This window comes from Aedes albopictus, unplaced genomic scaffold (genome assembly GCF_035046485.1).
Source record: "Aedes albopictus strain Foshan unplaced genomic scaffold, AalbF5 HiC_scaffold_314, whole genome shotgun sequence".
In the NCBI taxonomy this organism is placed as follows: domain Eukaryota; kingdom Metazoa; phylum Arthropoda; class Insecta; order Diptera; family Culicidae; genus Aedes; species Aedes albopictus.
The window spans coordinates 17,373-31,215 of record NW_026917106.1 but is presented as its reverse complement, the minus strand read 5'-3'; the positions used below and the strand labels follow the sequence as shown (position 1 = coordinate 31,215).

The 13,843-nt window shown below is 40.3% G+C and overlaps 1 protein-coding gene and 3 long non-coding RNA genes across 4 annotated transcripts; 2 read left to right on the top strand and 2 right to left on the bottom strand.

Annotated features, from left to right (window-relative positions):
- Positions 1-2,338: 2,338 nt before the first annotated feature.
- LOC134284608 (uncharacterized) lies at positions 2,339-5,709 on the top strand (the record flags this gene model as incomplete). The annotated part of the gene is made up of 2 exons (XM_062843589.1): positions 2,339-4,854; positions 5,182-5,709. Coding segments are annotated over 2 exons (3,044 nt in total), but the record flags the coding sequence as incomplete, so codon positions are not given.
- A 489-nt stretch (positions 5,710-6,198) lies between these two features.
- On the bottom strand, positions 6,199-7,408 carry LOC134284605 (uncharacterized). The gene is made up of 2 exons (XR_009995839.1): positions 6,918-7,408; positions 6,199-6,848 (listed from the first exon to the last, which is right to left on the bottom strand). It is a non-coding gene; the product is annotated as an uncharacterized LOC134284605 (long non-coding RNA).
- Positions 7,409-7,730: 322 nt separating this feature from the next.
- Positions 7,731-8,939, bottom strand: LOC134284603 (uncharacterized). The gene is made up of 2 exons (XR_009995837.1): positions 8,449-8,939; positions 7,731-8,379 (listed from the first exon to the last, which is right to left on the bottom strand). It is a non-coding gene; the product is annotated as an uncharacterized LOC134284603 (long non-coding RNA).
- A 3,301-nt stretch (positions 8,940-12,240) lies between these two features.
- On the top strand, positions 12,241-13,450 carry LOC134284604 (uncharacterized). The gene is made up of 2 exons (XR_009995838.1): positions 12,241-12,730; positions 12,800-13,450. It is a non-coding gene; the product is annotated as an uncharacterized LOC134284604 (long non-coding RNA).
- The last annotated feature ends 393 nt before the right edge of the window (positions 13,451-13,843 follow it).

Sequence of the window (13,843 nt, the reverse complement as noted above, 5' to 3'; positions counted from 1 at the left end):
CCTTGTGGGAATCCTTGATAAATTCCTTCTAGGAATCCTGTATAAATTCTTTCAAGAAATCATCCAATTGTTCCTCGAGGGATACTTTCAGAACTAATGGGATTTTTGTAGGATTTTTTGGGAATCTTTTGTTTCTTCTTGGAATTCTTCAGGAGTTGCTGGAGAAATCGTTTCCAAGAACCTACATAGACTCCTGCTTCTTTGAGAAACTTATTTCTGAAAGATTTAACTCCAACTTCATCTAAAAGAGCTTCTGAATTATTTCCTGACAATTTTTCAGAAGAAATCCATTCAGGAATCTGGAGGAATACAAGAATCGATAGTAGGAATTACTGAAGAAAATCAAAATTGCATTTTTGGAGCAAACGAAAGATGAAATCTCGGATAAAATTCTATAGTTATCTCCTGTTCGGCTAGTAAATATAGCTAATTCGATCTGGAAAATTTGGACAGGATATCAAGGATGACAAGAGAGATCATTGGTAGAAGTTTGAGCCCCGTCGCAAAGAAATAGCGACTTGGAGAGAAGAATTCAGCACATCGCATAATTTCATGAAAACGTTGATTGATTCATTTGTCTTCATTTAAGAGACTTTCAGCCCTTGGCTGGTTCGTCTCTCAAGAAAACGTGTACAAAATCACGTGAAATTTATTTCACTTAAAAAAAGTCTTGTAAAAAAGATTGTAGTGTAAAAATTCAGGCAAGGACAGGCAAAGAATGTCCTAAACTGTTTAAGTTCTCGAATAACACTTGAAGTGGCAGGCCAAGTTCCAGTTCCAGAAGAAGAATAATAAGAAGAAGAAAGGAGAAGAAGGATCTTCAGAAGGAAACTTTAATTGGATTAAATTTTCTCATTTTCAAATAAGAAGTATAATTATGCTAGAGAGAAAGCATGAATTATCATTATGTGTTGAAAGCTACTATGGCGTATACGTCTTCTATGTCATCATTGGTAGTTGTTTTAATTTCATTCATCGGTGCATTGCCTCAAGATTAATGTTAAGCTTTAAATAACTCGTGTTCGAGGGAACAAATTTGACAAAAAATTTAGTGTTGACAAAAACGGAATGAAATGTTGACGAAATCGGATAGTGACAAAAACGGATAGTGATTAAAACGGATAGTGACAAAAACGGAACATACCTGTAGGACATTTTCCACGAAATTCCCTTCCCGGGAAGAGTGGACATCTGGTTATCTGGAAAGAAGTATTTCAGACGGCATCGTATGTTACACTGATGGCTCCCTTCTCGAAGGTCGAGCAGGTGCTGGTGTTTATTCTCGTGAGCTAAGGCTGTATCAGTCTTATTCACTTGGTAGACACTGTACCGTTTTTCAGGCTGAAATCTTTGCTCTTATGTGCGGAGTGCAATCAGCACTTCAGCAGCACGTAATGGGCAAAGTAATATACTTCTGTTCAGATAGCCAGGCTGCTATTAAAGCACTTGCTTCGGCCAACTCCAGGTCGAAGATAGTTATCGCTTGTCGAACTCAAATCGAGGAGCTGAATTCAGCAAACGCTGTTCACCTTCTATGGGTACCTGGTCATTCTTCCATCGCTGGAAATGAATTGGCTGATGAGTTAGCTCGCTCTGGAGCATCACATGACTTCATTGGCCCTGAGCCAGCTATTCCGATATCGAAGTGTTGGATTAAGCTTCAGATTCACACCTGGGCTGTCACTCAACACAGACAATATTGGAATAGTTTGGAGTCATGTCGTCAAACCAAATTGTATAGTGCTGAGCCATCTCTACGGGTGGCGAAGTATCTAACTAATCTGTCTAAGCAGAATTGCAGCATGCTGGTCAAAGCATTGACTGGCCACTGCCGACTCAGCTATCACATGGCGAATATTCAGCAAGCTGATTCATTTGCCTGTGATAGCTGTGAATCCGATTATGGAACGTCGTATCATTTGATATGTAACTGTCCAGTTTTCGCGCAACTGCGTTTCCGAGTATTCGGTAAACACTTATTAAGTGAAACTGACTTCAGAAACCTGAATCTTCAGGATATTCTGTTGTTCTTAACCCGCTGTGGTAAAGAGCTATAGGCTCTCTTTCGCTTTATGCGTTATTACAGTGCCCTTTTCAGGGCGCTGTTTGAACCCATTGTGGTACGCTTGTGCGTTAGTACCCTCTTCCAGGGTATTTTTCCTATTTCCCTACCTGTCCCTATCCCCATCCAAATCCTTTTTCCTTCCTTTTCCCTCAGGTAGATGATGAAATAGGCTGTTATTTTGGCGATGGCACAAATGTCCCAAATGGAGGATAACGTGCCTCTGGAGCCGGCCTTCTGATACCTGATACCACATCTGCTCCTGCAACGAACCAGGCCTGACGCATCTGAATCAGATGGTGAAAGATTACTTCTCCATGGATAGTTTGGTAGTTCAACCGAGCCACGTTGGACGGCTTTCTAAGGACGATGAACGCGCCATAGCTCTTCTGGAATCTCGCACTCACTTCAACGGAGAACGTTACGAAGCAAGCCTGTTATGGCGGTCCGACAAAATCCGTCTGCCGGACAACAAAGCAGTGGCAGTTCGTCGTTGGAGATGCTTGGAAAAACGCATGGAGAAGGACACGGAGTTAGCGAGCATCCTGCATGAAAAGATTGCGGAATACAGATCGAAAAACTACATCCGCAAGCTAACGTCGGAGGAGCTGTCAACAACATACGAGCGGGTATGGTACTTGCCTATTTTTCCGGTATACAATCCGAATAAGCCAGGCAAGGTTCGGATTGTGTGGGACGCTGCCGCCCAAGCATACGGGATATCACTGAATTCGGTGCTCCTCACTGGCCCAGACCAGTTAGCGTCTCTTGTGGGCATCCTGTACCAATTCCGTGAGCATCGAATAGGCGTTTGTGCCGACATCCGTGAGATGTTCCATCAGGTCGACATCAATCCTGAGGACCAGCAATGTCAGCGTTTTCTTTGGCGTGACCGCGACGAACACGGTGATCCAAGCATCTACGTCATGCAGGTAATGACATTCGGGGGGAGCTGTTCTCCTGCCACAGCCCAGTTTGTGAAGAACAAGAACGCCGAAAGATTCGAAGAAGAATATCCAACAGCGGTAGCGGTCATCAAAAAACGACACTACGTGGATGACATGGTTTTCAGCGTTGAAACGGAGCAAGAAGCAGTTGAACTGGCGGAGTCGGTGCGTTTCATCCACATGGAGGGTGGATTTGAAATCCGCAATTGGGTTTCCAATTCTCCGTTGGTGCTTTCCACTATGAATGGAGAAGAGTCAACGGAAAAGGACCTGAACATATCTGCGGAGGTGGCGAGTCAAAAAATCCTCGGAATGTGGTGGGATACGAAGGACGACGTGTTCAAATATAACATATGCTGGACCAGATTTGATTCGGCGCTGCTTGATGGAAGTCGTTGCCCTACTAAACGGGAGATCCTTCGGACGCTGATGACCATATACGACCCTCTAGGCCTCATCGATCACTTCCTGGTCTTGTTGAAAATCTTGCTACAGGAGGTTTGGCGTGCTAACGTTGACTGGGACGAACGAATCCCCGACAACCTGTTCGAGAAGTGGCGTGACTGGCTGCAATTGCTACCCGAGGTAGAGAAATTACGGATTCCTAGGTGTTACCGGCAAGTTGTTTCATCTTTGGGCGCAGCTTCCGTGGAAGTTCACGTATTCGTTGACGCAAGCGAAAGTGCAATGGCAGCGGCAGTGTTCTTGCGACTCGTAGAAGGGAATCAAGTGGAATGTACGCTGATTGCTGCAAAGACTCGCGTAGCACCCTTGAAGTACACCTCCATTCCACGATTAGAACTGCAGGCTGCAGTCTTCGGGTGTAGATTGGCGAAGAACGTTATAGGAAATCTGACGGTGAATATCTCCAAGTGTACCTACTGGACTGACTCCCGAAACGTTCTGTGCTGGTTAAGAGCTGATCATAAACGTTACAGTGCTTTCGTCGGGTCAAGGGTAAGCGAAATACAGGAATCGACAGACGTCCGTGAGTGGAGATGGGTTCCGACTCGTTCTAATGTTGCTGATGATGGGACTAGATGGCGAGATCGGATCGACTTGTCTGCGAGTAGTAGGTGGTTCAAAGCACCAGAATTCTTGATGCAAGCGGAAGAAGACTGGCCAACACTTCCGCAAAAGTTGCTTTCCACTGAGGAAGAAATGCGACCCAGCTTATTGCTCCACTTCAAAGTTCCCGAACCTGCGATAGATGTGGGAAGATTTTCGAGTTGGCGGCGATTGCTAGCGGTGACTGGATACGTCCTTCGATTCTGCTTGAACCTTCAACGTCGTCGTAGTCAGCATCCACTCAGAACTGGACCGTTATCTAGCGAAGAGCTTCGAGGAGCGGAAGAATACCATTATCGGCAAGCGCAACGAGATGTGTACCAGGACGAAGTCGCAGCGTTGGAGACAAAAGAATCAACTACCAAGCGTATTCCAAAAGCGAGCTCACTTTACAAGTTGAGCCCGTTCGTTGACGAATCCGGCGTAATGAGGATGAAGGGAAGAACCACTGTGTGTGCGTATTTGCACAGTGACGCCAAGAATCCTGTTATTCTACCTCCAAAGCATCCAGTAACATCATTAATATTAGTCCATTACCACGAAAAGTTTGTGCACCGCAACTACGAGATAGTAGTGAACGAAGTCCGCCAGAAGTACAGCATCTTTCGCCTGAGACAAGCGCTTGCTGCGATCCGTAGAAACTGCCAATGGTGTAAAAACCGGGACGTTCTTCCTCAACCGCCAGAAATGGCAGATCTTCCTGCGGCCCGGCTGTCTGCGTACACGAGGCCATTCGCACACGTTGGGGTGGATTATTTTGGTCCAATTGAGGTGACGGTAGGTCGAAGGGTCGAGAAAAGATGGGGGGTTCTACTGACTTGTTTAACGGTAAGGGCCGTTCATATTGAGGTAGCGCACTCTTTGACAACAAGTTCCTGCATAATGGCATTGAGGAATTTCACCGCACGTAGAGGTACACCGGTTAGCTTCTACAGCGACAGGGGTACCAATTTTGCGGGCGCCAACCGGGAGCTTCAGGAAACCATGGAAGCGGTCAACCAGAGCCAGCTGATGCGTGAGTTTATCACCTCATCTACTGCTTGGCAGTTCAACCCACCGGCCGCACCCCACATGGGCGGCAGTTGGGAGAGGCTTATCCAATAGGTCCAGCGAAACCTGGTGGAAGTTCTACATGCGCGGCGTCCAACCGATGAAGAGCTGCGCAATGCGTTGACGGAAATAGAAGGCGTGCTAAACGCACGTCCTTTGACTCACGTGCCCATTGATGACGAAGCGGCTCCAGCGTTAACCCCCAACCACTTCCTGTTGGGTTCATCCGACGGTTCCAAACCTTTGTCTCTAGTTGATGCGGATACTGCTGCACTACGGCGAGGTCACCCAACCTCCCAATGGTTGGCAAATCTATTTTGGAAGCGTTGGGTCAGGGATTACCTGCCCGACATAACACGGCGAACAAAATGGCACGAGAAGGCGAAACCTCTTCAGGTAGGTGACATAGTAGTTATCGTGGACCGGGAGCACCCCAGAAACTGTTGGCCCAAGGGACGAGTCATCGGAGTGACCAGCAGAGGAGGACAAACTCGTAAGGCCACCGTACAAACCGTTGGTGGGATCTACGAGCGACCAACAGTGAAACTCGCGGTGTTGGATGTTCGGCGCGAGACTGAGTAAGCTGGACCGGAGGACCGGGTCCGCGTACCGGGGGGGAGTGTGACGTCATTTGGACGGTGCGCACCTACCATACCATACCCTGGTCAAGTCAATTTCAGTACAGTGGACGGTTGCTGATGACTGATGCCACTGACGTTTGGTTTGGTAGAGCAATAGGTAGATGAAAGTTAAATGTGCTGATTCATCACGGAGAAAAAAAGTTAGTAAATACAAACGCGTTTTGGTTTATTTCAACCGGATTTCAATGTTGAATTTGGCACAAACGACATTTTGGTTAAATTCAACAAACGACGTTAGTTAAACCAAACTGAAATATGTGGTTGTTATTTTTTTGGATTCGTTGGTAAATTTAACCAAAATCAGTTTGAAATTACTACCCGGATGGTTGTTTCATATGACGGTTGCAAAATCAACAAACGAAATTAGTTGTTTCAAACCAAATGCAACAGTTTAAATGAACCGTGATGTGATTTATTTCAAACAATGCGGTCGGTTGAATTTACCAACGAATTGGTTGTTTTTATTGGATTGCTCTTCTTCTCATTATTGTTTTTATGACAATGAAAATTATTTTAAATAAATTCTTAATTACACATATTTATTTACCAAAATGTAATATGTGACTTAACAATATTCGCTAGAAACATTTTTTTTTTGTTATGTTCTCTATTGTTCATGTGGAGAACCCTCAACAGCATCTCTGGTTCGTTGTACTCAAACGTTTTGAAAATTTGTTTCACAAACTGCTTCGCAATCGCAACGAAGGCTCGCTGAACCTGTCCCGGTCACAAGAGCTTCGCAGGGCATCAGGCTCTTCGCCATTCCAGATCCAATGCATCCTTGTCCAGATCCAACGCATCCTCAAAATTGAATCCAATCGTTTGTACAATCTTGGGCAGCTCTCGGATGTTGACGTACCTCTTTTTCGAGTGGATGTACCCGACGGCAAACATCTCCGGCAGCACGGTTTTGCCGTCCTCCTTGCCGTAGCCGTTCGATCTTCCCGGAGTTTTCCACCTCAATTATCCCTCGGCGATCATGGTGAAACTAGTGGTGAAAAAACAAGGTCCAACAAATTCGCAGACAAGATATCCATCTAATCGGAGATCCGGCACGTTAGTTCTCGTAATGTTTTTATTCTGTAAATTCAATTAATTAAAATCAAGATGGTCGATTCACACATCTAATTTTAAAGAAAATTAACTTACCTGCATCTCTCGTAAGTTCTAAATAACGGAAAATCGCTGAGTTTTTGTTCAGCTGAACTGCTCAGACTAAAATGCGGTTATGACATAGAAAAAAAAAAACAAATATGATGTTGACAAATATGATCCAGTAATTTGGTTTGATTCAAACTAATTTGTTTGTTATTTTTGCGTTAACCGGAATATTGGTTTGATTTAATCGCCGGATTGGTAAAATCAAACTAATGTTTTGGTTTGTTTAAGGCAGTTAAATCAACCTAAGATTTAGTAAAAATAAACGACTGCATTTTGGTAAAAATTACAAAACATTGGTTTGAAGTAACTGACTTCGGCTATTATTATGAAAATATTGCTGGTAGAAGAAACAACAAATTTGCCGGTTTGTATCAAACCGACTTCGTGGTTTTGAAATAACAAATTTGCGATTGAAAACTACTATTTATTAATATTGAGATTCAACAAACGCGTTTGTTGTTTCAAACTGTACTGTTTTGTCTCCGTGATCGTCGCTACACGGAGAAAAAAAGTTAGTAAATACAAACGCGTTTTGGTTTATTTCAACCGGATTTCAATGTTGAATTTGGCACAAACGACATTTTGGTTAAATTCAACAAACGACGTTAGTTAAACCAAACTGAAATATGTGGTTGTTATTTTTTTGGATTCGTTGGTAAATTTAACCAAAATCAGTTTGAAATTACTACCCGGATGGTTGTTTCATATGACGGTTGCAAAATCAACAAACGAAATTAGTTGTTTCAAACCAAATGCAACAGTTTAAATGAACCGTGATGTGATTTATTTCAAACAATGCGGTCGGTTGAATTTACCAACGAATTGGTTGTTTTTATTGGATTGCTCTTCTTCTCATTATTGTTTTTATGACAATGAAAATTATTTTAAATAAATTCTTAATTACACATATTTATTTACCAAAATGTAATATGTGACTTAACAATATTCGCTAGAAACATTTTTTTTTGTTATGTTCTCTATTGTTCATGTGGAGAACCCTCAACAGCATCTCTGGTTCGTTGTACTCAAACGTTTTGAAAATTTGTTTCACAAACTGCTTCGCAATCGCAACGAAGGCTCGCTGAACCTGTCCCGGTCACAAGAGCTTCGCAGGGCATCAGGCTCTTCGCCATTCCAGATCCAATGCATCCTTGTCCAGATCCAACGCATCCTCAAAATTGAATCCAATCGTTTGTACAATCTTGGGCAGCTCTCGGATGTTGACGTACCTCTTTTTCGAGTGGATGTACCCGACGGCAAACATCTCCGGCAGCACGGTTTTGCCGTCCTCCTTGCCGTAGCCGTTCGATCTTCCCGGAGTTTTCCACCTCAATTATCCCTCGGCGATCATGGTGAAACTAGTGGTGAAAAAACAAGGTCCAACAAATTCGCAGACAAGATATCCATCTAATCGGAGATCCGGCACGTTAGTTCTCGTAATGTTTTTATTCTGTAAATTCAATTAATTAAAATCAAGATGGTCGATTCACACATCTAATTTTAAAGAAAATTAACTTACCTGCATCTCTCGTAAGTTCTAAATAACGGAAAATCGCTGAGTTTTTGTTCAGCTGAACTGCTCAGACTAAAATGCGGTTATGACATAGAAAAAAAAAAACAAATATGATGTTGACAAATATGATCCAGTAATTTGGTTTGATTCAAACTAATTTGTTTGTTATTTTTGCGTTAACCGGAATATTGGTTTGATTTAATCGCCGGATTGGTAAAATCAAACTAATGTTTTGGTTTGTTTAAGGCAGTTAAATCAACCTAAGATTTAGTAAAAATAAACGACTGCATTTTGGTAAAAATTACAAAACATTGGTTTGAAGTAACTGACTTCGGCTATTATTATGAAAATATTGCTGGTAGAAGAAACAACAAATTTGCCGGTTTGTATCAAACCGACTTCGTGGTTTTGAAATAACAAATTTGCGATTGAAAACTACTATTTATTAATATTGAGATTCAACAAACGCGTTTGTTGTTTCAAACTGTACTGTTTTGTCTCCGTGATTTTCTGCTTATTTGAAATGTTTCATGATTTTGCGAATGAAATAATCAAAGATTGCCTTGATGATCACGACGTTTGATCAGTTTAATCAGTTTACGCTGTTAAGTGAATCCCCCTATTAAAATGATAATATGGTCCACTGCACGAATTTGTGCTGGCCTGCTTACTCTCACAAAAAATTTGACATTTGAGTGGTGCCGTCACCGCTCAAACGTCAAATTTCGTGTGAGAGTAAGCAGACCAGAATAAATTCGTGCAGTAATCCATAGGGGGATCCACTAAACAGCGTAAACCGGTTAAACTGATTGAACGTCGCGATTGCCAAGGTAATCTTTGATTATTTCATTCGAAATTTCATGAAACATTTCAAATAATTATGGCGCAGTTGTTTAATCTGTTTAATGAATCTCCTAATTATGTTACAGCTTTGGCAATTGAACAATTACAAGATTCTAACATTTGCCCCAGCGACACACACTTAAAAAGTTTGTATTAATTAAAAATTGAAAATGCATGTGGCGTAACGTTATGTAACAAAGTTTCAGCTCATGAATGGTAGAGTCAGTTGACGGTTTTTTTTTATAATAAAATATTCAACTAAGATCAAACTTTTGCTCCACCATACTCTATCCATTTTACTTCGGACTAAGACTCAAAATACGTTACAGTGTACACTAGTATGGGACAAATATCAAATTCTCGCTCCAGTCGACTTTTTAGATTCCATTTAGGTCCCATATGAACTGTGCAAAATTTCAGCGCGATCGGTGAAACTATAATTTAGCGCAAGCGTTTCAAAGTTTCCATAGGATTTACTATGGGAAAAGTTACACTTTCAGATAAAAAACCCCAGAGGTCACCCTTTGTCTCCTTAATTCACATCGATCAACATTTCTTGTAGAAAAATCATTTATGAAACTTTCTTTCGAAGACCGCAAAACGATTGGATGCTTGTGGGAAAAGTTATTGATTTATTACCGATTAGTGATCCAACGAGCGGCTTTTTGTTTTGTTTTATTATTTATTATTATTATTGTTTTATTATTTATTATTAGGGAAACTTCATTCTTACTATGCACTCTACGGTTTCGAAACAATGCTATGATGCCAAATTGTAATGAGATGCAGAGTGTAGTCTTATCAACTTATAGCTGGATCGAGACGCAAAAAATCCTATTCCAGGGCTCGAGCCTTGAATCTTCGAATCGGCAGTCTCATGCTCAACCATCTACACCAAATTGAAACTGATGCAAATGCGACAAAGAAATGTAATGACGTTTTAATCATGGGTAACTTTGTTTAATTTTGTGCTGGCAACTCTATGCGATTTTTAGTATCAACGCGACATACTTTTGATAATTAGTCAATGAAAACGAATTCCTACACTAAAATGATGTATGGACGAAATGTTCGTAACACATAGAAGCAATAGCTAATTAAATTAGTCACTCAAAATAATGTAAATTTACATGACTTTTAAATGAAAAACGATAAAAATATTGGATTTTTTCGCGATTTTTTAACGAAAATTGTTGAATAACTTTGAAATAAGCAATTTAAACACCGTAGTGTCTTCGGCAAAGTTGTAGAGTATTGTTCCAACTATATTTTAACGGTGTTTTCTGTACCTTTTCGGTACAATTTTCTGGATATTGGAGTACATTTTCGTTAAAATGCTCGAAAAAACACAAAATCGATTTGATACACCTCTAAACCTTTATCAATTTGGCTCAATTTGGGACTGAAGACTTGTTTTTGCATGTGGATTGATAATTTGATGTAACACGGGTAGGTCAAAAAAAGTGAACAGGTCTAGTCTAGTATGGGACCCGCTTGTATGGAAAAAATAAATCCTCGCTCCAGTCGACTTTTTCGATCCCATTTAGGTCCCATATGAACTGTACAAAATTTCAGCGCAATCGGTGAAACTATAATTTAGCGCAAGCGGTTCAAAGTTTGCATAGGATTTACTATGGGAAAAGTTATACTTTCAAACAAAAAATCCCAGAGGTCGCCCTTTGTCTCCTTAATTCAAATCGATCAACGCTTCTTGTAGAAAAATCATTTATGAAACTTTCCTTCGAAGACCGCAAAATGATTGGATGCTTGTGGAAAAAGTTATTGATTTATTACCGATTAGTGATCCAACGAACGGCTTTTTGTTTTGTTTTATCAGCAGCACTGCTGCTGCCGTTGTTGAATGGGGTGGCGGGAGGCATCACCACCCCCGGAAACAGCAGCAGCCAAGGCAGCAGCTACAGTGCTGCTAATAAAACAAAACAAAAAGCCGCTCGTTGGATCACTAATCGGTAATAAATCAATAACTTTTCCCACAAGCATCCAATCGTTTTGCGGTCTTCGAAAGAAAGTTTCATAAATGATTTTTCTACAAGAAATGTTGATCGATGTGAATTAAGGAGACAAAGGGTGACCTCTGGGGTTTTTTATCTGAAAGTGTAACTTTTCCCATAGTAAATCCTATGGAAACTTTGAAACGCTTGCGCTAAATTATAGTTTCACCGATCGCGCTGAAATTTTGCACAGTTCATATGGGACCTAAATGGAATCTAAAAAGTCGACTGGAGCGAGAATTTGATATTTGTCCCATACTAGTGTACACTGTAACGTATTTTGAGTCTTAGTCCGAAGTAAAATGGATAGAGTATGGTGGAGCAAAAGTTTGATCTTAGTTGAATATTTTATTATAAAAAAAAACCGTCAACTGACTCTACCATTCATGAGCTGAAACTTTGTTACATAACGTTACGCCACATGCATTTTCAATTTTTAATTAATACAAACTTTTTAAGTGTGTGTCGCTGGGGCAAATGTTAGAATCTTGTAATTGTTCAATTGCCAAAGCTGTAACATAATTAGGAGATTCATTAAACAGATTAAACAACTGCGCCATAATTATTTGAAATGTTTCATGAAATTTCGAATGAAATAATCAAAGATTACCTTGGCAATCGCGACGTTCAATCAGTTTAACCGGTTTACGCTGTTTAGTGGATCCCCCTATGGATTACTGCACGAATTTATTCTGGTCTGCTTACTCTCACACGAAATTTGACGTTTGAGCGGTGACGGCACCACTCAAATGTCAAATTTTTTGTGAGAGTAAGCAGGCCAGCACAAATTCGTGCAGTGGACCATATTATCATTTTAATAGGGGGATTCACTTAACAGCGTAAACTGATTAAACTGATCAAACGTCGTGATCATCAAGGCAATCTTTGATTATTTCATTCGCAAAATCATGAAACATTTCAAATAAGCAGAAAATCACGGAGACAAAACAGTACAGTTTGAAACAACAAACGCGTTTGTTGAATCTCAATATTAATAAATAGTAGTTTTCAATCGCAAATTTGTTATTTCAAAACCACGAAGTCGGTTTGATACAAACCGGCAAATTTGTTGTTTCTTCTACCAGCAATATTTTCATAATAATAGCCGAAGTCAGTTACTTCAAACCAATGTTTTGTAATTTTTACCAAAATGCAGTCGTTTATTTTTACTAAATCTTAGGTTGATTTAACTGCCTTAAACAAACCAAAACATTAGTTTGATTTTACCAATCCGGCGATTAAATCAAACCAATATTCCGGTTAACGCAAAAATAACAAACAAATTAGTTTGAATCAAACCAAATTACTGGATCATATTTGTCAACATCATATTTGTTTTTTTTTTCTATGTCATAACCGCATTTTAGTCTGAGCAGTTCAGCTGAACAAAAACTCAGCGATTTTCCGTTATTTAGAACTTACGAGAGATGCAGGTAAGTTAATTTTCTTTAAAATTAGATGTGTGAATCGACCATCTTGATTTTAATTAATTGAATTTACAGAATAAAAACATTACGAGAACTAACGTGCCGGATCTCCGATTAGATGGATATCTTGTCTGCGAATTTGTTGGACCTTGTTTTTTCACCACTAGTTTCACCATGATCGCCGAGGGATAATTGAGGTGGAAAACTCCGGGAAGATCGAACGGCTACGGCAAGGAGGACGGCAAAACCGTGCTGCCGGAGATGTTTGCCGTCGGGTACATCCACTCGAAAAAGAGGTACGTCAACATCCGAGAGCTGCCCAAGATTGTACAAACGATTGGATTCAATTTTGAGGATGCGTTGGATCTGGACAAGGATGCATTGGATCTGGAATGGCGAAGAGCCTGATGCCCTGCGAAGCTCTTGTGACCGGGACAGGTTCAGCGAGCCTTCGTTGCGATTGCGAAGCAGTTTGTGAAACAAATTTTCAAAACGTTTGAGTACAACGAACCAGAGATGCTGTTGAGGGTTCTCCACATGAACAATAGAGAACATAACAAAAAAAAAAATGTTTCTAGCGAATATTGTTAAGTCACATATTACATTTTGGTAAATAAATATGTGTAATTAAGAATTTATTTAAAATAATTTTCATTGTCATAAAAACAATAATGAGAAGAAGAGCAATCCAATAAAAACAACCAATTCGTTGGTAAATTCAACCGACCGCATTGTTTGAAATAAATCACATCACGGTTCATTTAAACTGTTGCATTTGGTTTGAAACAACTAATTTCGTTTGTTGATTTTGCAACCGTCATATGAAACAACCATCCGGGTAGTAATTTCAAACTGATTTTGGTTAAATTTACCAACGAATCCAAAAAAATAACAACCACATATTTCAGTTTGGTTTAACTAACGTCGTTTGTTGAATTTAACCAAAATGTCGTTTGTGCCAAATTCAACATTGAAATCCGGTTGAAATAAACCAAAACGCGTTTGTATTTACTAACTTTTTTTCTCCGTGATCATGGCTTACGCAGCAATTTAATCTGTTTAGTGAGTACCCCTAATATTTTAGTAATAGAAACACCTGTTACCAGTTAACATTTGATG